Source organism: Narcine bancroftii, chromosome 7 (genome assembly GCF_036971445.1).
Source record: "Narcine bancroftii isolate sNarBan1 chromosome 7, sNarBan1.hap1, whole genome shotgun sequence".
NCBI lineage: Eukaryota > Metazoa > Chordata > Chondrichthyes > Torpediniformes > Narcinidae > Narcine > Narcine bancroftii.
In genome coordinates, this window is record NC_091475.1 from 170,197,922 (window position 1) to 170,225,632 (window position 27,711).

The 27,711-nt window shown below is 37.5% G+C and overlaps 2 protein-coding genes across 2 annotated transcripts in view; one reads left to right on the plus strand and one right to left on the minus strand.

Moving 5' to 3' along the window:
- LOC138739364 (uncharacterized) overlaps window positions 1-15,621 on the plus strand; it is a 48,045-nt gene extending 32,424 nt beyond the window's left edge. The window contains exons 5-7 of the mRNA XM_069891256.1: window positions 9,107-9,252; window positions 15,162-15,255; window positions 15,432-15,621. Of these exons, the coding sequence (XP_069747357.1) occupies window positions 9,107-9,252; window positions 15,162-15,255; window positions 15,432-15,606 (415 nt within the window). The 3' untranslated portion in view covers window positions 15,607-15,621. The remainder of the gene's footprint in view (window positions 1-9,106; window positions 9,253-15,161; window positions 15,256-15,431) is intronic.
- Window positions 4,082-27,711, minus strand: part of LOC138739365 (solute carrier family 35 member F2-like) — a 37,699-nt gene continuing 14,069 nt past the window's right edge. The window contains exons 5-8 of the mRNA XM_069891257.1: window positions 27,309-27,465; window positions 25,849-25,901; window positions 17,509-17,663; window positions 4,082-6,403 (exon numbers count right to left, since the gene is read on the minus strand). Of these exons, the coding sequence (XP_069747358.1) occupies window positions 6,176-6,403; window positions 17,509-17,663; window positions 25,849-25,901; window positions 27,309-27,465 (593 nt within the window). The 3' untranslated portion in view covers window positions 4,082-6,175. The remainder of the gene's footprint in view (window positions 6,404-17,508; window positions 17,664-25,848; window positions 25,902-27,308; window positions 27,466-27,711) is intronic.

Sequence of the window (27,711 nt, forward strand, 5' to 3'; positions counted from 1 at the left end):
CTACAGAGAGAGACTACTCATTCTACTCAAGAGTCCATGATTCAAATACAAGGATTAATTTATTTTTAATGTCTGCACAGTTAAAAAGCAGAGTGGTAAAAACAGAATACTTGATGAGTCTACTGTCAGACCACTCACCATTAAGCTTAACTATTCCTATAGTGAAAAAATAAGAAAATGTGTCCAGATGGTGTCTTGATGCCACATTGTTGAAAAGGACAGACTTCTGTGAGTTCATTAGGAGACAGAACGATTTTGTGAGACAAATCTCTCTTCCACTGATAACAGCTTTTTGATAAGGGATATGATTAAAACATATCTGAGAGGGCAAATTATTTCTTATAAAAAAATCTTAAAAGAGAACAGAATGTAGAACTGGATGGGTTGGAGAAAGAGATAACAGAATTGGAGAAAAATATCAGAGGACAAGTTTGCAAGAAAAATATAAACTCTTAGAGAATAAATTACTGAAATATAACATTACAAAAGTATAAAATGGAAAAAAAATTAAAAACTAAGCAAACGTATTATGAATTATGAGCACGTAAGGTCTTTTCCTGACAAGTGAAGTCAGAGGAGTCATCGAGGATGATAAATGCAATTAAAACATAAGGTGGTTTTTTTAACATACATCCAAAAAGAGATTAATGATACTTTTAGACATTACTATACAAAAATATATAAATCAGAATTATTAGCAGATGATAATGAGATGGACAAGCTCCTAGCAAACATTGAGCTTCCAAAATTAGAGGAGGGATAACTGATAGAGTTAGACACCCCTTTCACAAGGGAAGAAATTGAGAAGGCTCTGAACACTCTGCAGCTTAATAAGTCTCCGGGGGAGGATGGGTTCCGACCCAAGTAGTATAGACAATTTAAGGATCTGTTGATACCTCTTATAATGAGAGTGCTAGACCGGAAGGTGGAAATTCAGACTCTTCTGGACTCTTTTTCAATAGATATTATTACAGTGTTACTGAAAAAAAGGTGACCTATTAAAATCCTTATAATATAGATCTAGCTCACTTTTGAATGCTAATTATAAGATATTGGCAAAGGCGTTAGCCAATAGACTGGGACAATATTTACCTAAATTAATACATACATATCAGATGGGATTTGTTAAAGGAAGACACTCCTCAAATAGTCTGAGTAGGGTATTCAATATGATACACAAGGCTAAATCAAAATTGAATTTCAGTATTATAGTCTCTCTTGACACAGAAAAGGCATTCAACCACTTAGAATGGCCTTTCTTATTTAAAACATGGGAGAAATTTGGAATAGGTAGAATATTTATAAATTGGATAAAAACCCTTTATCATAAGCCACAAGCCAAAATTATAGCTAATAGTCAAATGTTAGCAGTTTTCCATCTGAGTAGGTTGAGTAGACGGGGTGCTCCTGTCACCAGTGCTTTTCATTCTTGTGATTAAAGCACTGGCAGAGATTATAAGTAGAACTCTGGACAGTAAAGGCTTCAAAGTTGGGCAGGAAGAACATAAAAATCAGTCTATTTGTTGATGATGTACTATTATATCTATCTGATCCAGCTGGAGAAATTGCAAACAATGCTAGAAAAATATGGAAGAGTTTCAGACTAAAAAATTCATATGGATAAAAGTGAGATAAATCCATTGATGAATTTTGATTATGAAAGATAACAAAAATGAAGTCAATTTAAGTAGAAACTAGATGGAATTAAATACTTAGGAATCATGATTTATAATAATCTACAAAATTTGTACAAATTAAATTATACTCCCATGTTGGGGAAGATAGAGAAGGATTTGGAGAAATGCATAGATTGCTGATTACTTTGATTGGAAGGGTTAACTGTGTCAAAATGAAAGTGATGCCAAGGAGACAGAAATTGCAAGGACCCTCGCAGAAGTATTTAAAATGTTCTTGAGGTGCTAAAGGATTGAAAGAAAGCTAATGTTGTTCCATTGTTTAGAAAAAGCTTTAAGAATTATCCAGGTTATTATAGGACAGTGAGCCTGACATTAGTAGTGGGTAATTTATTGGAATGTATTCTCAGAAATCAGATATACAAATGTTTGGATAGACAGTAATAGTGATAGCCAACATGGCTTTGTGAATGGTTGGTAATGGCTAACCAATCTTATAAGGTTTTTCTAGGAGGTCACCATAAAAATTGATGGAAGAAAGTTAGTGGATGTTGCCTACGTGAACTTGAGTAAGGCCTTTGACAAGGCCCCACGTGGGAGATTGGTCAAGTAGGTTCAGTCATTTCGCATCCAGGATGAAGTAGTAAATTGGATTGGACATTAGCTTTGTGGGAGAAGCCAGAGAATGGTAGTAAATGATTGCCTCTCTGACTGGAGGCCTGTGACTTGTAGTGTTCCTCAGGGATTGGTGGTGAGTCTATTCTTATTTATTATCGATATCAATGGATGATAATGTGGTAAATGGATCAGCAAATTTGCTGTGATGCTTAGTCTGGAGGGTAGTGGGCAATGATGAAGTCTTTCAAAGCTTTCAGCAGTATCTGGGCCAGTTGGAAAAATGGGATCAAAAAAATGGCTGCAAAATAGCTGATGGAATTGAATGCACACAAGGGTGGGGTGCTTTACTTTCGGAGGACAAACCTGTTACATATTTCAGTGAGAAACATCATAGGTTGTGACAATTCCAGTGCTGGTCATCTTGAACAGTCATTGCAATGCCTTGTGTCTTTTAAAACTTCCCTGGCATGTCCTCCCATCTTTTGTATCCATGTGTCTTATCGGTTTCTCGTCAAACCTATTTGTAGCATCCATGTGATTCAACCATGAAGGAAAAGATCACAGAATCGTTTAGATCCACATGAGCTTGTTCCATGCTCATGCCTGGGATGAGTCTTGAGAAAATGTCATCTCCATGATGGTGGTCATCCTATGTACTCCCTCAAATGTCAGATGCACCATGTTAAATAGCTGTTTCTCAACTCTCTAATCAGCCAATTTGCACATTGATTAATCCCACAATACCAGATTTTAAAAAGTTTGAAAATTACATCTTTTCTGACTCCAGATCAGAAGGCTTTGTGTTCATATCACATTGGGGTCACCACTTGTTGAGGCTGCTAGATAGATGCAATGCAAACAATGAAAAGAACACACTCACTTGTCTTCAGCACAAAAACTGCTGTCATATTATTTTTCAGCACCAACCTTCCTCTTCCCAGAAACCTCTCTCGCCACACCCCCTGTCTTTTCCATTTGCTGTAAACCTGCAGGTGACCACGATGCTCCTTACGCTCCTCCCTCCAAGCACTGTGCATGTACGTGAACCACTACATTGTTCCAATTCCCCATTCCGGCCCACACATCCACGTTACATTTCTCAAGCGTCACCACGGACTTGTCACCAGTTGTGACTAGCCCTACGCAAAGGATGCATAAGTATGCAACAGTCTCAACAAGCCCCTCTGTAACTGGATCTTATATTTACTGTCCTGCAGACAGGAGTCAGTGAGGATCAGAGACAGCACTTCCTCCACGATATTCTTCAACACGTTTGCCCTGCAAGTCTGCAAACTCAATCCTCTACTAAACTCCCTGTACATCCATGACTATGGACAAATGTTCTGCTCTAATTTCACCTACAAATTCTCAAATGGTGCCACCATTGTATGCTGGATCTTGAACAACTACAAGAAGGAATACAGGAGACAGAGTCTTGTGATTTATTGCCAGGATACAAGCTCTTCCTCAGCATTAGCAAGATAAAGGAGCTGGTCATAGACCTGGAAGAGGGATGGAGCTCACTCCCCATTCTGCATCAATGGCTCTGAGGTGGAAATGGTAGATGAGCATAAATAGCTCCTATGACCTGTACTCATCCAACCTCAGCATGATGGCCAAGAACACACAGGATGAGTAGTTGAGCCTACTTTGTTGTTCTTAATCTCCCTGCTATTTTTACCATTCTAATCAGGGGACTTTGTTCCTATATCTTTCACATTATATTGCTGTGTTTGTACTCTGAAGCAGCAAAATACCAAGCTTGATATTTATATGGTTTCGATAGACTTTGTTGTATTGCTGCTAATATGAACCACCAAACAGAGGTAGAACAATAAACAATATCCTTTATTGAAGGCAGTAAACTCTTAACTAAATAGCAGGATCTGGATACGGTTTATCAGGGGTCATACAATGTGATACAAGCCATCTCTTAAAGGTACCCTACATACATATACATACATATAATATACATATTATACACATAAAGTAGGTACCACATTTCAGTACTTTGGAAGGCTGCGTACCTCAGATGTTTACCCCCTTTTAATTTTAATATTAGTCAGGAACACTCTTAGCAACTGGAATCTACTGCTTGAAACTGTTAAGTCCATTTTTAGAGCTGTCTGATTAGAAGGAGCAAGGATGTTCTCCCATCGCACCCTAAGTTAACTTATTTCCTTCTCTTTTTAATTTTTTTTTATTTATTAATCATAATAAATCATAAAATAAAAGTACTTACTTCCTTCTCTGTGATTGGATTTCCCAGGCAGAGATCCCATTCAAAGGAAACACCACAAAATGCACCAAAATTTGATTTGCTAGTTTTAGAAGCCACCTCCATTCTCACAGGACAAAGGAGCCCTTCTCCACCAAAGATAAGTGCCAAATTATTCAAATGTTAGCACAGGTTCAGTGCAGCAGTTTGCAACACTTATGTCTATTTAGTGCGCAATTGGCCAGATTTTTACAACTAAATCCTAGTGAGAATTAGGCAACTCTAAATAAATTAACACAAAATTTAGAAAAAAATGAAATAGTTAATTTAGTTACCTTTCATGTTTTGTTGAAAGGAACTAGAAATTGTAAGTACAATAAAATCCCTGGTATCCAGCACCTATGGAGAAGTGAATTTTCCATTTGCTTAAGATTGCATGTTGCATGATTGGTGAAATAACACCAAGGCACACCACTTTTAATCTTCCGTATTTTTTAACTGATTTATTTCCCGCAATTTTTTTTGCCAGTTGTTTGAAATCCAGATAACAGGGGTTTTATTGTATCAACAAAAATAAAACAGAAAAAAAAAGCCATGGTCTGCACGTAAAAAATATTCAATTCTAATGTCAAAGGGGGCAAATGAAATTGGTTTTCATATTGATTATACTAGTATATATATTTTAAATTGAGAGTCTAAGGTATCTAAATATACCATCTCTGAAGCAGAAAAAGGAAATTTGGGTATTAAAATAAAATTACTGGAAGGCTCATAGAGACAAAATAAAAATCAAAAGTCTTGGGAATAAACAACAAATCTGCTACCAAGTGTATAAATCTTCCAATAATCAATCCAGGAATCTGAATTGAAGTTCCTTCCCAATGGACCTTATGGAATCCTTGCTTCCGATGAGAGTTTTTATTTTGTCCAGTCGTATTCAAACTGCCCCCTAAACTCACATTCCATGTTAAGTAATCCCTAAGCCATAAATGCTCTGTGAATAGTAAGGAATTGCTTAACGTGGTATGTGAGTAGAAAGAAAAAGGTTTGAAAACCATTGTTTTATTTGTACCTAATTGACTCATTATGTGCATGGTTTCACAACTCCAAAGGAATTGGGCCAGTGACAATTTTTCTCAAGCAAAATATTTCAGTAACAATTGGGTCCAGAGTAGTGGTTCTCAACCTTCCCTTCCCACTCACATATCACCTTAAGCAATCCCTTACTAATCACAAAGCACTTATGGCATAAGGATTGCTTAAGGTGGAATGTGAGTTTGGGTGGGGGCAGTTTGAAAAACACAGATTTAAGAAGAATGCAGCCAATATGTGGTGGATTCACTCCCGTGGAGTAGGGAAAGGTCTTGACTGCACAGCCTCAGAAAGTTGGAATTGGAATTGGAAAGTTAAAATCCTAAGGCAATTCATTTTAAAGTAGGCATTTTTACTGTGCTATATGCTATTTAAATTGTAATCTGTGATGAATCATTTCTAATTCTGCCAGTCAAGAGGAGTAACATTTCATTGGAAAGTTTGTTAATTAAGTCTGAAGTCCATCATTTGTCCTCAAATTTTGGTTAATGCAATTTTTAGAAAGTCATTACTCTGTGTTAATTGTTAAAAATAATAATTGTTTCTGCATATAAAGGAAAACATAAAAGATTTAAAATGTTCATGAAAGTTATGAAAAGTTATTAAGGATCCCTTATGTTGAACAGTTGTTCTGGTTGGGTGTTTCTGCCGGGAAATGTCCAGCAGGAGAATGGTTGCTTTCTTCTTGGGTATTGTCATCATTTACTGGAACAGGGTTAGCGGATCCTTGAGATGCAGCTTGCTGTTGATTCTGGAGTTGAGTTATATGTGATGGAGTTGAGTTGTAGAGGATAAATCCAACCATAATGATCACAAATGCCAGGATATACAAAGTTGAAAACTAATGATAAAATTTGAAGGGAAAAGTATTCAGATTTTTTTTTAAACTGTAATTCATTTTAACAGAAGCATAATGACATTCAAATATACACATGATAAGAGCAAAAAAAATTAAGGGATTTGGTATGTTTGAAAATGGAAAAATGACCAGAACCAAGTTAATTATTTCTGAGGTTTCTGGCTGAAACAAGGGAGACAAAGGCAGGAACGGTGACTACAACTTTTCAATCCTCCCTGTCTACTGAAGTGGTCCCATAAGATTGTTAAAAATGTCCTGTCTCATAAAAAAGGAAGGGATAAAATAAATAATCATAACTAGTTAGTTTAACTTCAGCAAGACATTGAACTCTATTTATTTTAAAAATTCAATTAGAAAGGTATTTATTAATTAGGAACAGTCATCAAGGTAAAATTGTGCCTAATCTGACTGAAAGACCACAGCTGAGCACTGCATACAATTCTGGTCACCACAGTACATGGAAGAAGTAATTGATCTGGAGAGGGTGCAGAGGAAAGCAATAAGGACCTTACCAAGAGTTGAAAACAGTAGCTCTGAATAAAAGCCTGAGAGGACTTAATTAAGATGTCAAGTATTATGCGAGCCTGGTTACAGGAACAACCTATTTCCCCCAGCAAAGGGGTCAAAAACTTGGATGGATAGATTTCAAGCATTTGTTAGAAAGATTAGAGAGGACATGGGGATGGTGAGAGTCTGAAACTCATTCCTGAAAAAATGGTAGGAATAGATAGCCTCAACATGTTTTTGATATGCCTGGGTGTGTACTTGAAGAGCAGTGCTCTGCAGGACCAGCTACTGGAAAATGGCAAATAATTGGTAACACCATTGTATCCAGCAGACTCAATGAATTGAATGGCCTGTGTTTACCATAATTCTGTGACTTGTTTCCCCAAAAAATCTCAGACCATCCATTTTTTTCAACTAATGGCACAAAAATTAAGACTTGCTCACTGAAATCCAAGATGAGCATGAGATGAGATTTACACTGTATAACATACCAATCACAAATTCATGTCATATCAATCACAAATTCCTAAAGCTGGAAACTATTTTGTTTGCAATGCCAACTATTTTTCAGCACATAATAACTTTATTCTTAATATAGATAAAAAATGATTAAGAGTTTAGCTCTTGTGATTAATGTGGAGAACAATCCTCCCACACGTGGATACAACTAATAGTTACAAATTGTGGAATTAACCTTTAATTACATCTTAACAAAGAGGAACAAGTTGTAAAAGGGACTTTCAATGCAAACACATTATATAATTGACTAGCTAATATTAAAGTCATCTATTAGGCTGCAGAGGTGGTTGCTGTTAATCACAGTGGTAGCTTGTTTTTTTTCTTTTGGTTTCAATAGATACCTCCTGAAAATTGCTGCCAATACTAATGTTGAAAAGAGCTTGAAAGCTGCTACTTGAAATTTAAAAGGACATTAGCTTGCATCATTGTTCTTAACATTGTGAAATTGCCAAACATCTTAATGGTTGTATGATAATTTTACAGAAAATAATTATGAATCAGATTTATATCAAGAGAGTCCATGGTGCCATACAAGGTAGTTAGCATTGATTAAAGCCAATTTGCATCACTTAAAAGGAAAGTTAATTTAAATAAATTCTGGATGTTCTCACAGAACACAGATAAAAGCAAGTATCCAGAAACAACCCTGACGGCATTGTACAAGATGGAGAAGAGGAGACCTCTTCCCACAGGGGATTAGGAAGCCCTCTAAGATCCTACTATCAAGGCAATTAGAGGACTCAACTGTAGAAGTCAATGTATCTCCAAAGGCAAAGATATAGTGCCAAAAGGAGTTCATTCAACTCAAATATGTGAACCATATTGGTAAATACATCTCTAAATGCAACCTCTAATCATCTACACTAACACACCATCTCTATCAACCACCTACGAACAATTGCTATCAATTGGAATCAAAATCGAATATTCAAATTGTCCAGCAAAGCTTCACATTTAAAACTTTTCCAAGCCTCAATGCTGCGCCTTGCAGTTTGCACAGACTTTAACCTGCATCACTCATTGCAAGATACCCAGTTAAATTTTAACATTCTCTCTCTCTCTCTCTCTCTCTCTCTCACTCTCTCTCTCTCCAACTTAAATAGGGAGAAGGTAAAATACAGTGAATCACATCATGAGAGGGGAAAGAATATGTTATAAGGTGACAGCTCTGAGTCCACAGAAAATTACAATCTAGTCCTCCACTTAATTCTGACTAGGTTGAGTTACTTCCAATTTTGGAAGAGGCAACTAAGAGGCCTGGACACAGGGCCGGCAGTCAGGACAGAGGGTGGAAAACAATTCCCCAAAGAAACAAAGCTATATGTGGGAAATCAGGTGAGGATTTCAATTCAGCACTACACAAGCTGCCTGGACTGCACATTACTATATGTGCATTCAGAAATGCACAACTTAGAGGCATGAGTCGGCCATTCAGTTTGCTCCATAATATATTAGAATTGTAGCTGATTTGATTGTATGTCAATTCTGCTTTCCCATTTATCTGAGGTAACGCTTCACCTCATTATTTTTCAAAAATTTATAGATTCTGCCTTAAATACATTCAAGGACACTGTTTCCACCAATCTTTGAGGAAAAGAGTTCCTGAGAAAAAATGTTGTTTCATTTGTCTTAAATCAGTATCCCTTTTTTTTTAAACAGTAACCCTTCATTCAAGAATCCACAAATGAAACATTCACTTCACATCCACCCTATCAAGATCTGTCAGGATCCTGTATGTTTCAAACAAGTCACCTCTCACTCCAATGGATGTAAGCCAAGCCTATACAACCCTTCCTCATCAGCAGGTGAATAAAGAAATAACTGACATATGTAAGAATGGAACTATAGTTGTCAAAGTGGATTTTAAACTACATATGGAGGCAGCTTTGAGGAGGAGTTCAATATTGAACAGCATGAAACCCACAAGAGAGAATGTTATCTTAGTTTTGGTCTTTAATGAGACAGATAAAATTAATGATCTAATTGTTATAGATCCTCAAGTGATCGCAGTATGGTTGAATTGCTAATGCAGATACAGGGTGCAGTGAACTGAGATTCACTGGTGTTGTGTTTCACTGATGGCTGGCTCCGCCCCCATCTACCCATATATAACCCTGGTTTCCCGCCTAAACCCTGACCCCCTCTGAACACCACTGTAAGACCCAACCCTCAATTGTAAACTAATAAAAGTATATGTTCTCCCTCTGGTCACGAGAGCTTTTGTTCACGCTCCAATTTTATTAGGTTATTCCCTAAATGATGGAAGCGCTACTCAAGCCTGGTATACTGCTGATAGACCCTCTGTCCCCCAACACGGCTGAGGACTTCTCGTACTGGCTTGATTGCTTCCAGGTCTACCTGAACATGACCAGAGACATCTTCCACACTGATAAACTCAGGAGGTCCGCACTCGTTTTGAGGGTAGGAATAAAAGGGAATGCAGTCATCAGGGACTGCACTACGTATGATGCTGCCATCGAGGCTTTGAAGTCTAGGTACCCGAAATCACAAAACGAGGTCTGAGCGAGGCACCGTTTTGTTCTACATCACCCAATGGCCAGGAGAGACCACCGATGACTACCTGTTGGATCTGTGGATACTTGCCACCAAGCGCAGGTAAAAAGCGGTGACGGGCCGCATTCGTGAACAAGAACAGATCCGGAATATTCTAGTTGCGGGGGTCCACTCAAGGTACATGAGGCAGCGACTGCTTGAGTCAGTTAAGAAGGACCTGGCTAGCCATGTTGAACTGGCCAAATCATTAGAACAGGCCAAGCTCGAGAACGACAACCTGGAAGCTTGTGAGCTTGCTCACCCAGGTGTCCTCTTCCAAGGACCAGCTGCTCCCATTACCCTAGCCCTAATAACTGCCTAACAGTGAGCACTCCCTCATTAGGGAGTGATTTTTCTGTGGCAAGAACCAGTATCCCCGATTGCATTGCCCGGCAAAAGACTGGCTTACAACTCCTCGTCTGTTCCTTCTCAGGAAACACATGAGAAGAGGCAAGACTGACCCCCTGGTGGAAAGGGTGAAAATGCTCCACGCCAATCCCATGTATACCTATGTGGAGTACCGGGTGGCAGGAAGGACACCGTCTCCATCAGGACCTGGCACCTACCGGAACAGAGGGTCTGTTCCCTCAAATGCCCTGCAAGCCATGGAGCTCATTCCCACCACCCCCAGTCAGGGCCTTAGGGAATCCAGTTCAGGAGGAAAGTGCATTCATTCCCTCTCCACTATAGAGCCATAGATCCCACCCACCGCTCCTCCCCCACAAGGGGACCAGGAGATTCAAGGTGCCCAAGGCCTTCCAATGCTTAGGCGCTCCACCAGGATCTCCAGACCACCCCCCCCCCCCACCCCCAGACTGCTTAAATTTGTAAATAATTGTATATTTTTTCAAATTTTTTTCTGAATCAATGTCTTCATCCACAGACCCTAAATTCTGCAGGAAGGGGAGAATGCAGTGAACTGAGATTCACTGGTGGTGTGTTATACTGATGGCTGGCTCCACTTCCCGGCTCCACCCCATCTACGCATATTTAACCCTGGTTTCCCGCTTAAACCCTGAGACCTCAGAAAACCACTGTAAGACCCTACCCTCAGTTACAAACTAATAAAAGTGTATGTTCTCCTTCCATTCACACTACACAGAGTGATAAAATAAGATCCAAAGCACTTACATTATGCCTAAACAAAGGAGACTGGAATGGGATGAGGGAGGAGTTAGCTAACATAGACTGAGCACAAGCTACATGGTAAGGCATTTGAGGAACAGTAGAAGAATTTCAAAGAGGTTTCTCACAGTGTGCAACTGAAGTATTTTCTGGTTAAAAACAAAGAGAGCAAAGGTAGGGATTTTTAGCATTGGATAACTAAAGAATTACAGGAAGGTATCAAATTAAAAGCTCATACATTCAAAGAGGTCAAGGGTGCTTGAGAAGACTGGGAACACTTTAAAGGACAGCAAAAAAAACTAAGAAACTGATAAAAGGAAAGATAGATTATGAAAATACATTATCACAGAATATAAAAGCAGATTTCACAAACAAGCTAGTGTGGGAAAATTAATCCCTAGTCCTGGTGGAATGGATCCCTTGGTACCGAAATAAATAGTGGAAATTATAGCAATGTCTTTGTGGTAATTTACCAAAATTCTCTGGAGTCTGGACAGGTCCATCCGGATTGGAAGACACCATATGTTACTGCACTATTTAAAAATGTGGGTAGATCAAAGGCAGGTAATTATAGCTCAAAACTGCTTGAAGCTATCTTAAAGAAATTGTAAGAAATCTGGATAGAAATTGTTCCATCAGGCAGACACAACATGGATTCAGGAGGTCAGGTCATGTTTAACTAACTAACTTATATCTTTGAGGATATAAAGCATGCAGTGGATTGATGGGAACGGGTGAATGTTGTCTCCCTGGAATTCCAGAAGGTGTTTGATGAAATACCTCACAAAAGGAGGCAGAGAGTTGGGGTAATCCATTGGCATGGATAGCCAATTAGTTGATTCATAGAAGGCAGAGAGTTTGGATAATTGTAGGTTTCCCTGGTTGGTGATCAGAGGTTACTAATGTGCTGCAGGAACATGTGGTGGTCCCATAACTGTTCAGAATATACACAAATCCATTCCAAGCATCCAAATCCTCAGCCCCTGGTTCCAAACCTCCAATATTTTTAGGAATCTATTAATGCCAGAACCCCCGTGGAAGCCCTGCTCTTCCTCAGCTCTGTCACGAGTTGCAGTCCCGAAACCTAGTTCTGATGAACCAGTCTCCAGCAGCCTGTGGCTTGGTGCAAGTCCTCAGCCATCAAACCCCTCACTGATCCACTGCTGCAGTCTCCTATCCTGTAGAATCTACTCCCAAGCTTCTCCTTCTCAGGAGGATAGTGTTCTCCTGCTCTGGTGCTTTGTATCAGTCTGCTGCTCACTGGAGCCCACAACCCTCATATTCTGGGCTGCCAAGCATAGGTGTGCCATCTTTGCACGAACTAATGAGGGTTCTCCAATATAATAAAAACACCGATTCCATTTCACCGACAGTTTAACCTGTATGGGGTCATCAAGTGTAATGACCAGGCAGTAGAAACCTGTGGTGAAGCTCTGAAGACACATCCCAGCTCCACACTCCTCCTGGGTTTGCACCAGGGGCAGCGCTGGCATTACTACAGTTACAGCAGTGCTGCCAGCAAATGAGATGTTGGTCTTGATTGCCAGAGAGTAATCAATTCCCTGAAGATGGCATCACAGGTGGATAGGGGTGTAAAGAGAACTTTTGGCATAATGGCCTTCATAAATCAAAGTATTGAGAATGGGAATTGGAGTTTATGGTAAAGTTGTATGGGACATTGGTGAGGCCAAATTTGGAGTTTTGGTTACTTAACTACAGGAAAGAAATCAATAAATTGAAAGAGAGCAGAAAAGGTTTACTAAGATGTTGCCTGGACTTCAAGAACTGAGTTACAGGGAAAAGTTAAACAGGTGAGGACTTTATTCCTTGGATCATAGAAGAATGAGGGAAAATTTGATAGAGATAATTAAAATTATGAGGGGGTTAGACAAAGAAAATGTAGATAGGCTTTTTCCACTGAGGGTAAGTGAGATACAAACCAGAGGACATGAGTTAAGAATGAAAGGGGAAAAGTTTAGGGAGATCATGAGGGGGAACTTCTTCACACTGAGAGTGGTGGGGATGTGGAATGAACTTCCAGCTAAAATGGTGAAAGCGGGCTCAATTTTGACATTTAAGAGAAATTTGGACAGGTACATGGATGGGAAAGATATGGAAGTCTATGGACAGGGTGCAGGTCAGTTGGTCTAGGCAAAAAAAAATGGTTTGGCACAGACTAGAAGGGTTGAAGAGGCCTGTTTCTGTGTTGTAATGTTCTATGGTTCTGTGGAGCAGGGAGATTCTGCTGCAACTGTACAGGGCACCGGTGTGATTGCACCTGGATTACTTGGTGCAAGTTCTGGTCTCCTTACTTAAAAAAGGATAAAATGGCCATGGATACAGTGCAGAGTAGGTTCATCAGGTTGATTGAAGGGGTTAACTTTTGAGGAGAGATATTCATTGGAGTTTAGAGGAATGGGGAGGGGATCATAGAGAAATTTAACAACATGAAAAGAATGGATATAATTGAAGCAGGTAGGTTGTTTCCACAGGTAGGCAAGACTAAAACTTAGGGGCATAGCTTCAAGATTTGGGGGAGTAGATTTAAGACAGAAATAAAGAGGAGCTGCTTCTCCCAGAGAGTACTGAATTTGGGATTCTCTTCTCAAGGATGCAGAAAAGACCGCTTCATTGTATGTATTTATGACACAGACAGATAGATAATTGAAGAAAGGGGAATTAAGGGTTCTGGGGAACTGCTAGGTAAGAGGAGCTGAGTCCACAACCAGATCAGCCATTATCTTATTGGATGGCAGAATGGCTTGACAGGCCAGATCTCCTGCTCCTGCTTCTATCTCTTACGTTCTTATACTCATCCTGGTTATGCCTCAAGTAAACCTTCCTTGAGACTCTTCTACAAATAAATATCCTTCTTTAAATATGCAGGTCATTACTATAAACTGTACTCCTGGTGAGGTCTCATCAATGCCCTACATAATTGAAACTTAATCTCACTATTCTTATCTTCAATTTCCTTTAATTATTAACAACTACTTGATCTACTAGCATTTTGGGCTGCTGTGAATCATGCACTAAGATACCCGTAAACCCCTGCACATTAGATATCTCAGCATTTGGATACACCGTATAAACTTGTGTAATTGTTGAATTTTATTGGACTTATTTTTTGGGTCAAATTTGATAGGGTCAACTTCTACATGGATCATATTTTTGACTGCACTAAGTATCTGTGTCGTTCAAGGCATTGGGAGCTCAGATGGCCAGAACCAGGTGGTGAATCTGCATTCAGGGCATCGGGAGTTCAGATGGGTGGGCAGACAGGGTGAGAATCCACAGTCAGGGCATCGGGAGCTCGGATCTGCAGCCAGGGCTTCAGCAGCTCTGATAGGCAGGTGGCTGGGGCAAGGATCTGCAGCCAGGGCATCGGAGGACATGGTGTTTGGGCAGCTGGGACAAAGGTCAATGGTTGGGGCATCGGGAGCACAGATGGACAGGCAGCCGGAACGAAGATCCATGGTCGGGGCATCGGGAGCTTTGGTGTTCGGGGAGACAAGGCAAGGATTCACGGTCGGGGCATCGGGAGCTCCACTGGGTGGGCAGCCAGGGCAAGGGTGCACGGACAGGGCTTCTGGAGCTCCAGTGGACTGGCAGATGAGGCCAGGGTCTGTAGTTGGGATGTCGGGAGCTCGGATGGGCGGACGGTCAGGGCGTCAGGAGCTCCAGTGGGTGAGCAGCCGGGACAAGGATCCACGGTTGGGGTGTCGGGAGGTCTGGTGTTTGGGTGGCCGAGGCAAGGATTCATGATCGGAGTGATGGGAGCTCCAGTGAGCGGGCGGCTAGAGTGAGGGTCTGCAGTCGGGGACAGAAGCTCAGATGGGTGGGCAATCAGGGCATCAGGAGCTCAGATGGGCAAGCAATCAGGGCCAAAAAAGGGGGTTCAACTTTTACACAGATCATACGAAAACATGTGATTTTTGGGCTAAAAGGTGGGGGGGGGGTGGTTCTATTATTACACGGTATCAATGATTACACGAGTATATACGTATTTATTTTTTTCATTTCCCTATGGAAATAGATTTCCATCTTGTTTCTAACATCACACAAGTCAAGCTGTTGGTTTTGTATTTGCATCATGAAACAAATCAGCAAGAAGAATGTCAAAAGAACAGGTACAAGGGAGACAAATTTTAACTTGATTTCTTCTATTTGGGTGGGATGTTGATGGTTTATGATTTTGAAGTCATTATTGTTAGACAAAGAGGTTTAGTCATTGTTTCAGCAGAATATGGAATGGTTTGGTAAAGGGAGCAAATGAAGCAGAGATTATTCTATTCTCATTATACAGTATATGTTGTAAATATTCACACCAGAGGATGGAACAAGGCAGTGAAGAAAATGGAGACCCCTGCTTTAAACAACTGATGAGAATGAATATTTCCTTCTGCTACACCAACATTTTTTCTGCAAATCAAAGGAGAATTCCTTTATACTTTGAATTCCTTGAAAATTGGTTACAATGATGTCAAAAAAATGTTTATGATCTTGTCCAATTATGGCCTTGAATAAATTATTGCATGTTTCCACTGATATCGTGAACTTCCAAAATTTGAAGTCCCACATGAATTGACATCCCCACCAACAGCTAGCCGCCCAGACTCCATCTGCATTTTTGATAGCAAAACACCTATTAAAGGCTGAAATTGAGACTGGATGCAAGAGTTCAAGGGCAAAGTGCTGCCTTATCTTCTGGCACAACCAGCATTTCATTCCTTTTGTCGTGGGGAAAGTACTGAAAATCTATCTGCCATCTGTACGGCATACTTCCCAGAAAATTTTGATTTTTTTAGCTCTTGATTATAGCATTTGTTGACATATTAAAGTCTACTGTGAAAATTAATCCCAGTATAATTCCTCTTAATTACAAGTAAAGTGCACTCAGATCCCTCTTTTGTTCCTGATCTTTATATTCTACAAACACATTGCTGGTAATTATCAAACAATGCCAGTTCATGAACCTACTGAAGTGAACATGTTCTCAAATTCAGAACAGCTACTGTAACTGATATTGGGAGAAAAAAAAATCTAAAAAGCCAGGCATGCTTTAGAGAATTTCTTTAAGAAGCTTCGATTTGCCATCCTATTTGTTACTTAAAACTTTGTTGGTGGGGTGGGTAGGGGCGGAGGGGGTGGGGGAAGATCACTAAATTGTTCGCTTTCTTTCTGATTTGTCATGCTTCTACCACAATCTGTATACAACAAATACTAGGAGAAGGTCGCGTCTGATAGTTCAAGTATAATCCAGTTGGTTCAACCAACCTGAAGCTCAAGGTCTTCACTTGTAATTTCAAAAGTTTTTATTTGGACAACACTAAAGGCCTCATCTACTAGTGAAAATATTGTTTTTTAAAATTTTGTTAATATGCTTGTTAGAAACATGTATCTTGGAATCTAACCAAGGATTATTTCTGCCTCTTATTAACATTATACAGAAGTGTGGAATTACATTTGCTAATTTTTGCTCACCTTTAGAAATATTACAAATGGTAATTTTCCAGTGAATTATACTCTTTCTCCATTGGTTACTGTAAACAGCACTAATTTTATCTTCCTTCATCCTTTACGTTCTTCTGGCTCCTTGAACTTTGAAGCAGGGTGCAAAACATGGCATGGTGTTTTTTTTCAAGAGTAGAGTTTTCTTCCCACAGCCCACTGAAGATTGCCTTTTCCACCTTTGTGACATTGTCTGTTTAGTCCTATATCCCTCCCATTGACCCTCTAGCCATGACTTTACTAGTAATTTTGAGATTTGAATTATGCATCCTAGCCAGGTGACCTTAGTCCTAGCTCTCAAACTGTTAACTAACTCAGAATGCCACTGTGCTTGTTTCAAGCCACCTGCAACCCAAATTTACATCATCTAAATTCTAGGAATTACCAGAAAATTATTTCCTTAAGTTCCAATATCATTATTAATCAGATCTCTTCTTTCTTTTGCTCTTTCTCGTCCTATGTTGTTCTGATGCAAATCTTTCTCTATATTTTAAATAAATTATTTTTGCAATGTACAAACTACTGCTCCCTGAATTCACTTCCACGTATATTGATCCACCTCATTTTCGTTGTTCTTACCACAGAAGTTTTTTTAAGAATTACCTTGCAACTTTTAGTTCAAATCTACAACTTATCTTCATTGTCATTCTATTTTCAATTACCATTTCCTTTTCTCTTTGATATTGAAGGAAACTGCTTGATTTGTAATTATTATCCATGGACATGAAGGGGAAGGAGGGAGATTTGTTAGGTGCAGTGTTTTAGTTTGACTTGGACATAATGGACCACAGAGCCTGTTCCTGTGCTGTGCTCTTCTCCATAAGTCCACCAATGCATCTCATTAGTTCAGTATCCTTTGAATGGTTACTTACCTTGTAGTGGAATAAAAAGATCCCAAAGAAGAAGCTGTAGAGGTCTGCAGTCAAAATGGCAAGGTTGACTGAAGTAGCATTGCTTAGCTTAATCACAATGGGTAGGAAGCTGTACCATCCAAACATGCAGACAGCAAATGAAGTGAATAATAAGACTGCAACAAAAAGAGACTCAAAATAATACAAGTAAATGTCCTCCCAGTGCTCAGACTGTCAGACCAGACCCAATTCGAAAGAATTTTTTCTTCCTCATTTTGATAAAACCATTTAGCACACAGGATGGAAAAAGTCTACTTATTCACCAACTTCTATCAGGTTTGCTATCTTTATTTAAAATGAAATTTGTTGTAGATTATACTTGTCTTCACCCCAAGAAGTATACCCCTCTGCTGACCTTACGAGGAATGTACAAAGCATGTTAATAATCACTTTAAACAAATAATACCAGAAATTCAGCTATAATTTTACACCACTATAATTGACTACATAACATATTTAGTGCCACTTACCTGGAATCAATTTCTACACATATATTTTTAAATTATCATGTCCTGATTCCTTTATTGCATCTAGAAGCATTTAACAAACATCCATGACTGCATTTTACTTTTAAAGTATCTGCTTTTCTATCCACGTTAGGTTTTCCTGGTAAAGTGACATCTTGCTTTCAAATCCCAACATGATTTTGTACCATTCTGTCCCTGTAATCTGCTGCAATAATCCAGCCCTCCAATATTTCTATATTTACTGGCTTCTTAATCTTTTCTTTTAAATGCTCCCTTATATTGCCTGCTGTGCTTTCCACTGGACCTGTAATTCTTTTCACTAAACTTCGAATTTAAACGATGTTGTGTCATGTCATTTTGCTGTACAAGAAACTTCTTTTTTGTGCTTGAATGGTTGGATGTACAAAATCCAGGAAATTCCAATAAGTCTTCTCTTGGTTACTGAGACAAGTTGTTCCATAATATTTTCTGTTTGGCCAAGATTTTGATCAGCCGCTCCAATGTCTTCTAGCTCTGCTTTGAATGTTCTTGATAATGTTCCTGCAAAAAACCTTGGCTCATTTTGCTTCTTCAAAGATTTTGTGTAAATACATTTTGTTGCTGATGTATATGACCTTCTCAGATCCAATGATATTGTTTGTTTCTTACATTTATGGGTGGTGATGCATCCTGTCAGGGAATAACTAACTTCAACCTGAATCATATTTTGTAAGTGCAACTTAGTTTTGCATATCCGTGCAAATAAGGGTTCTTCTGTATTTATCCAAATATATAAATAATTTTATCTGACTAGGTGAAATCAAATTGTCTCTCAACATGCTGCAAAATTTATTACACACAGCAGGAACTTTCTTGAAATGAGAGACAATAGTTTTGAGAAAATTGACGACAAGTGACTGCTTCCCTTATGAGGTAAAAGAATGATGTGATCCACATATTTGGGACTATAATACATGAAAAATAGCAAAAGAGGAGTCAACATTTTTTTTAGCTAGAGCATAATTTAAATTCTGAAGTGAAATTAATACTATCTGGATTCTGAAACTAACAATTTTGATTTCAGTGTGTTTCTCTCCAGGTAATATAATTTTGGAATGTTGAAAAGAAAACCAGAAATTGTATCTAATTCCAAAGAGAATAAATTATTACTAAAGGTTTGTGTTTTTCTGCAGTCAGCAACTTAATTCCCTGAGCACACGATAATGCAAAAACTGGATACTAGGACAGTGTTACAAATCTATGAGATTTGTTGTATCTATGAAATTATAGACAAGAGCCAGCAAGGACATTGGCTGCCATTTTTTTTCTCCTATTTGCAACAACATAAGCTGCCAAATTTAGGCATTGGATTTTCTTGATGAACAACTATTGAAGTAGAGATGATTTCAGTACACAGCTGAGATCTTCAACTGCTGCATTACTCAGATCAATTGAGAAACAGGGTTGCCTCAATGTGATGCCTGAAATTCACAATTTAATCTTGCATCACAACTGTCTGCACTTAAAGGCTGCTGAGGCTCTGTGAAACTGGGATGTAGCTAAAATTTACCAGCTTTAACAATGCATGGTAAATATTAGAAAAAGAAGCCAGGCATTGAGAAAGAACAATTTTATCCACACAAATTAATGAATTTCATTGAAGCTAAACAGAGAAGAGGGAATCCTTTCTTTCCAGATTTCATATTTATTGTCACATGACATACATGACATTACATAAAACCCTGAAATTCTTTTTTTCCTGTGAGGGAGGCAGAATTACCACTTATTGGAAGTCCAAAAAAAAAAACTGTAGACAATGTACACATGTAAAGAAATGTAAACAACAGAGAGGAGAGAAAAAAAACATACAACAAGTGAAAAAGTAAGATTCCTCAAATGAGTCCCTGATTGAATTTTATTGTTGAGGGGTAAAAGCTGAACCTGAACCTATGTGAGTCTTGTGCCACCTATACCTCTTTCCTGTTGGGAGCAACTGGGTGGTGTGGATCCTTGATGATTGCTGCTGCTCTTTGATAGCGGTGTTCCCTGTAGATGTTCTTGATGATGCGGAGAGTTTTGCCTGTGATGTCCTAGACTGTGTCCACTACCTTTCGCAGGGCTTTATGCTTGGGGGTATTGGTGTCTCCATGTCAGAATGTGATGAAGCACACTTTCTGCCAAACATCTGTAGAAATTTGCCAAGGTTTCCAATGTCATAACAAACCTCCCCAAACTCCTGAGGAAGTAGAGGTGCTGGCATGCTTTCTTTTCAATATTTTATTTAAAATTTAAATAATCATAATGACTCACATAATACAAAATATGCCTTCAAAACAAACATGATTTATATTAAAAAATACCCTCTAAATCTACCCCTATCCCATTATACTAACATTACCCCCCTCCCAACATCACAACCCTTAACTATAACATCACTGACCCCTAAAAGAAAGAAGGAAAATAAGAAGAGGAAAAATAACCAAAAACAACAAGAACCGAACCATGTGATGGGGAGACCCTGCCACAACTAGATCCAAATCTTTAAAATTGCAAATGTAAATAATCCATATAAGGGCTCCAAACCTTCCTAAAAGTAGAGTATTTATCTCTCAAATTATACATGATTTTTTTCTAAAGGAATACAGGATCTTAATTCTGAATGCCATCTCTGTAAATTTCTGCTCTTTCCACATAATTGCAATATACTTCCTCGCTACTGCTAAAGCCAATCTTAAAAAAGCTATTTGAAATTTGTCTAAATCATTTTTCAAACAAATTATACTTATATCACCAATTAAGAAAACTTTTGGATCCAAAGAAAACTTAATTTTTCAAAATATCTTGTAAAAATTCCTTAACCCAAGACCAAAAAGGTTGAACTTTTTCACATAACCATATTGAATATAAAAAGGTCCCCTTATCCTTCTTACATCTAAAATATAAATCAGAAGAAATCAAATTATATCTTTGTAATTGTTCTGGTGTTAAATATAATTGATGTATAAAATTATAATTTTCAAGTCTAATTGATGTATATCAATTCTCTATCAAACATTAATAATATTTGTCATGCTATCTTTACAAATAGTTTTCCAATGATCTATATTAAATTCAACTCCTAAATCCTTTTCCCATTTTAATCTTGACTTTTGTAAATTTATTTTAGGCATTTTCTGTTGCAATAATTTATACATTTCAGGTATAAATCCTTACTTTCCACCTTCTCAAATTATCATTTCAAATTTTGACTCTTTTGTAAATGCCAAATTTTTCCCATAAGAATCATAAAACAACAATTTAATTTGATAATAACAAAAAAGATATAGATTTAATTCTTAACAATTATTTACTATCTTAATATCTTTCTGATCCCAAATTTTAAGAAAGTGATTATTAACCATAAAATGAAAAAGTTATTCTGATACATAGGAGTATATCTAGATATTTTACCTTTAGAACCAATTTCTTTATTTATCTTAAACTAATCTTAAATTCTTCCAATCCTGTTTTAATGCCTTTTATACCACTACCCTGCCTACTAACTGTGCTAAAGGTTCTATCACCAATGCAAATAATGCAGGTGACAAAGGACAACCTTGTATAGTTGATCTTACTTACTTAAAGGACTCAGATAAAAGTCCATTTGTCACAACTCTAGCCTTTGGATGTTTATATATTGCTTAATCCAACTTATAAACATTGGTCCAAATTGAAACTTTTCCAACACTTTAAATAAAAAACACCATTCAACCCTATCAAATGCTTTTTCAGCATCTAATGATAAGATTATTGGTAATTTGGATTTCTCCAGTGAAACATTAATTAAACTAATTAATTTAGTTATATTATCTGCAGAATAATGACTTTTAATAAAACCAGCTTGATCAATATGAATCAACGTTGGTAAAAAAAATTGAGCTAATCTATTAGCTAGAACCTTAGTCAAAAGTTTATAATCAACATTTAATAATGAAATTGGTCTATATGGCTCTGGATTCAAAGGATCCCTATCTTTCTTAAGAAATACTGTTACAATAGCTTGCAAAAAAGAGTCTGGTAAAGATTGTGTTTTTCTAGCTTGCTCTAAAACTTCAATAAACAGAAGAAACAATAACTTCTGAAATTTTTTGTAAAATTCTGTAGTAAACCCATCCTCTTCTGGAGATTTACCATTTGGCATTGATTTAAGAGCTGCCGTAATTTCCTTAAGATTTATCGGTTTCTCCAATTCTTCCCTAATCCATTCATTCAAAATGAGTAAATAGTAATTTACTTTAAAAATTATCTATTTTAACTTGATCTTGTTCAACTTCTGAGGTATATACTTTCCTATAAAATTCTCAAAACTCCTCTTTAATATCTTGATGTTTATATGAAATTGTCAAATTTTTTCTAACAGCATTTATTGTTCTAGATGCTTGCTCAGATTTCATTTGCCATGCCAAGACTTTATGTGCCCTTTCTCCTAATTCATAATATTTTTGTTTAGATATTTGCAATAAACGTTCAAACCTATAAGTTTGTAATGTATTTATTTCAATTTTTTTAGAAATTAATTATACTTTTTTTCTCTTTATTAAATGGATTTCTTTGATATTATTTTTCCAAAACATTTTTTTTTCTTTAATGTATCTGTATCAACTAAATATTGCTTTTTTTAGTTTAGACATAAAACTAATAATATGGCCTCTTAAATATGCTTTTAATACCATCCCATAATACAAATTTACTATCCACAGACTGTCTATTGATATCAAAAAACTGTTGTATTTGTTCAGTAATAAATTTACAAAATTCCTAATTTTTAATATTAAAGGATTAAATCTCCAATGATATATAGAATTCATTTTTTTCTGTTTTTCCATATGTCAATAAAACAAATGAATGATCTGACAAAATTCTAGACATATTCAACCATACCATATTATCTAATAACTGAGCCAGTAACAGAAAAAAAAAATCAATTCTAGAATGAGTATCATATTGAGCTGAATAAAACAAATAATCCCTCTATTTCGAATTTAATTTCATCCATATTTCTAACAAATTCATTTCTTTCATTAAAGATATTAAATTTTTTAGCCATCTTTGTTCTAGATATTGTTTTATCAGATTTATCTATTAAAGGATCTAAACAACAATTAAAATCAACCCCAATCATAATTTGATCATAGGACTCTGCCAAATTAAGAAAAACATCTTGAATAAACATCTTATCATCAACATTTAGGTGCTTAAATATTCACAAGTGTCCAAGAATCTGAATAAATTTTACAATTCACTACCAAAACTCTTCCTAATGATTTATATACAGATTCTGAACTGAATTTTTATTAACTAAAATTGCAACACCTCTAGCTTTAGAATTGAAAGAGGAAGCAAACACTTGACCCACCCAATCTCTTTTTAATTTTTAATGTTCTTTTTCAGTTAAATGAGTTTCTTACAAAAATGCAATATCAACCTTTAATTTTTTTAAATATAAGCTAACACTCTTTTTCTTTTAATTGGATTATTGAGCCCGTTCACATTAAATGTGGCAAATTTTAAATTAGCCATCTTATCTCACAACCATCCTAACCTGTGTAGCTGGATCCCTATCTGTATAAAACATCTCCTCAACAAAGTAAAAAGAAAAGGAAAAAGAAAGAGAAAAAACCCAAAACAATTTAAAAAAACCCTCCCTCCCAACCCTACAAAGTACTTACTGTACTACCCCCCTCTACAACACGGGTAGCAGCCTAAGTCATAAAGTGACCAATGGTTTCGGTTTGAGATACAATGAGATTTTGCATCTCTCCCAAACAGAAACAGCAAAACAGTATAAACAAAATGTTCAATATGATAAGCTTCTTCCAACTCTTTATTCACTTGCTCCTCATCAATAGAAATCTATTCAGAATCAGTACATTCCTTTTTTTACGTCTCATCATTCTGGTCTTTCTGTGCTTTCTTTTTCACCTTCTGCACCCCATTATCCTTCTTTCTCGAGACTCCATTTGATTTTTGCATCTGAGAAGATGAAGACTGACCCTTTTTAGGATCAGGTAAAGAATTGGCAAAAATCAATGCATCTGCCTCATCATCAAAGATTGAGATTCATATTCCCATAGAAGACCTTTGAAACTGCAGGGAATCTGAAGGCAAATATATAACCTTTCTGCCAGAGGACTGCTTTTTGCCAAATTAAATTCTTTACATCTTTTAATAATATTTTGACTAAGGACTACATAAGAAAACGCTCTTCTATTCTGAATCATCAATGGGCCTCCATTTTGTAGTGCATTTTGAACCACCAATCTTAATATCAGTTCTCTGTCTTGATAGCATAAACACCTCACCAAAACAAACAGAGGTGGCTGACTGAGCAGCAATTTCCTTCTAATCACTCTGTGGGCCCTATCCAATTCCAACCTGTCTGGAAACGTGTCGGATCCTAAAATTTCTAGAATCCATTTTTGAAAAAACTTTACTGGATCAGAGCCTTCAAAATCTTCCAGAACTCCCACTATCTTCACATTATTTCTTCGGCTCTGATTTTCCAAAGAATCAATAAATAATTTTTCTCTATTCTCCATCCAGTGAAAGAATTATCAAAAGTATTCAACTTCTGTTGACATTGATCTATATCACTAACACTGTCCTCCAGCTTAATCTTCTCATGTACTTTATCCACTACTTTAGCACATTTTACTACATTAGCTTTAACAGTTGTTAGTTCTTCCATAACATTAGAAAGTTTGTTATTCACAGATTTAAAACCCAAAGAAATCTGTTGAGACATTGCTTGAAATTGTTGTTCAAAATAATCTTTACGTTTAGCTGTAGGATGACCATGAGCAGGAAACCCTTCTTCTTCATCTTCTTCTTCCTCACTAAATTCCAGTTCTTCCTCTGAGCTTTCAGCTCCAACCATTTCTGCAGATCCTGCCCCCAGTTCTTCAGCCTCCACCACAATTACTCTTTTACTTCCCCCCCCCATGGGTTTTAGACTCACTGGGTCGGCAGGCACCAGTCTACACCCCCACCATGGGAAAAAAAATGCTTGGTATAGTGCGCGAGTGCACAGAGGTGCTCATGTGTGCTACTTCTTCAGCTTCAGAGGAAGAACGTCGCTTGATGTCGATGCCATCTTGCCCAGAGTTCCACGGTCACCAGTTGTCATCGCTGGGGACGAGGAGGAACATTACTCAAATCCCCTGGATCCAGCTCTGAGGTAGGCCTCGCCTCTTCCAGACTTACCGATTGCTTTAAAATTGGTTTCTTCATCATTTGAGCTCTATTTTTCTTCATAATTATTCCTGCTTCCACTTATAATACTTTCTTAAAACTTTTATACTGTTAGAAGGGAATTTCAAAATGGGCTTTTCTTTAATCTGTTGGGAGAGATGTCCACCCACATCCCTTGTCTACACCATCTTGCCACGCCCCTTCGCTCCCCCCCCCCCGCCCCCCACTGGTGTGCTTTCTTCATGATGCTACTAGTGTGTTGGGTCCAGGAAAGATCCTCTGAGATAGAGACTCCCAAGAATTTAAATTTGCTCTGCTCTCCACCTCTGATCCCCCATTGATCACTGAATTGTACAAATCTGGTTTTCCCTTCCTGAAGTTAACAATCAGCTCCTTGGTTTTGGTGACATTGAGTATGAGATTGTTGTTGCTGCACCATTCGGCCACGTTCTCAATCTCTTTCCTGTGTGCTGACTCATCGCCCTTTTTATACGACCGACTACTGTGGTATCGTCAGCGAATTTGTAGTTGGTAAACTATATTCATAATGCAAACCCCAAAAAGCTTCAGTAACAGTTCACTGGAAATATTCAGATGGTAGAAATTCTCACAAATGAATGCTTACCCACTTGCCAATTCCAATTAATGTTTGCAATGTCATTATGTTCCAGAATGCCTCTACAACAGAAAAAAAATGAAAGTCTGGCTTTAAAAGAAATATCAAATGTACAAGACTATTACAAACTATTTACACTCTTTGATTCTCCTATTATCCACCTACACTACGTAGCTTATCATTTAATTTACCGACCAGTACATCTTTGGGTTCTAGGAGAAAATATGTGCACCCTGGGTAAACCCATGCACTCACAGGAAGAATGTAAATATTCCACACAGACAGCATCACAGGTCAGAGTTAAATCTGAGTCTGTTGCCTTTTTTCAACTGGCATCCCAGTTAATTGGGCGTGCAGTGTCCCAGGATAATAAGCTGTTTGTGCTGTTTCCACTGTACCACCTTTAACTGGGGTGGTAACTGCTTTTCTACTGAACACAACTCATCCCTGAGGATCAGGGAGTTCTGCCTTCAACTGGAAATGGGTGACTTTCTGCTGACCTCTTTCCACTGGTTTAATTGGCACACCAGCATCATCTGACACGGGGGATACAAGTAGGGATGGAGGCTGTCAGTCTCTGGCATGAAATGATGTCATTTAATGCCAGCATACTGACTGTTTTCTTTTTTCACTGGCCCCTGTCCCAGTTAGTTCCCCGTTAATTCCTGGGACAATGTGCCAGTGGAAAAGGGGCTACTGAAACTGTGAGGCAACGGCACTACTTCCTGTGTTACTATACCAGAGTCTGATATTTTCTAGACTTACTGTGTGAAAAAAAAATTGCACTAATTGGCTTCAATGCATCTAAAAATTACCTGATTGAATACAAGGTTGTGGTTTCTGCTATTCTGAAAATTATTCTGTTTCCTCTGTACTCAGTATTTCATGTTTCAATGACTAAGAACATCACCCATTGCTTTATAAAAGTGCTGAAATAATATTTGTCCTCGTTTTACAATGAAAAGCAATGATAAGAATGTCATTTACAATCAGTGAGTTATACACATTGTAAATCTTTTCAAAACTATGAAATAATTATCATCCAGGGGAACATAACAAATAAGATACATTTCAAACCATGGTTTTGATATGGGCTGTTTTATGACACATGACTAAACCAATTAATTCAGATTCCACTATCTTTAGGAAACATTCAATATGGATTTGCTTGATTTCATGTAGAATACAAGGCTTACTTTCCTGAGGAAACAGCATTGTCCTGGGATAACCAATAAATAGTGAACAAAAAGCAGGATATGCAATTTGCTCAATGCCCAAAACATATTAATACACCTTTTATTATTCTCATTTTGTCTTCTTTCTGTAATATAAATGCAGACATGTGTATACCCTCACATTTCCTGAATTTAAAAAGTGAAATGTATTGCTGCTAAAGAAACTAAACATGCTGACATTGTGCTTATAACTAGAGAATATTAAACAATTGAGAATACATTGTTATTCCTTACAGTTGTAAACCACTAAAGAGTGTTGCAAACAAGCCAAGCATTCCCAGGAATTCCTCTCGGCTAAAGTTTTTCACAATGAATTCTTCACTAACGTTAGAAATTCCATAAAGAGTAGCACCCCCCAGGACAAGCAGGTCTCCAAACAACATGTTGATACCTATTGTTAAAAAAAGACACAAAATTAACAAGAATAAATTGAAGCTTATATGTCCATAGATTTATGTACTATTCCACAACTATACTTTAGGAATAGGTAGCCATTTTATGTCATTATATGGACAAAAATATATGATGAATATTTAAAATATATTTCCACAGAAATAATTGATTAGACTAGTGGTTCTCAATCTTTTTCTTTCCATTCACATACCACTTTAAGTATTCCCTATGCCATCAGTGCTCT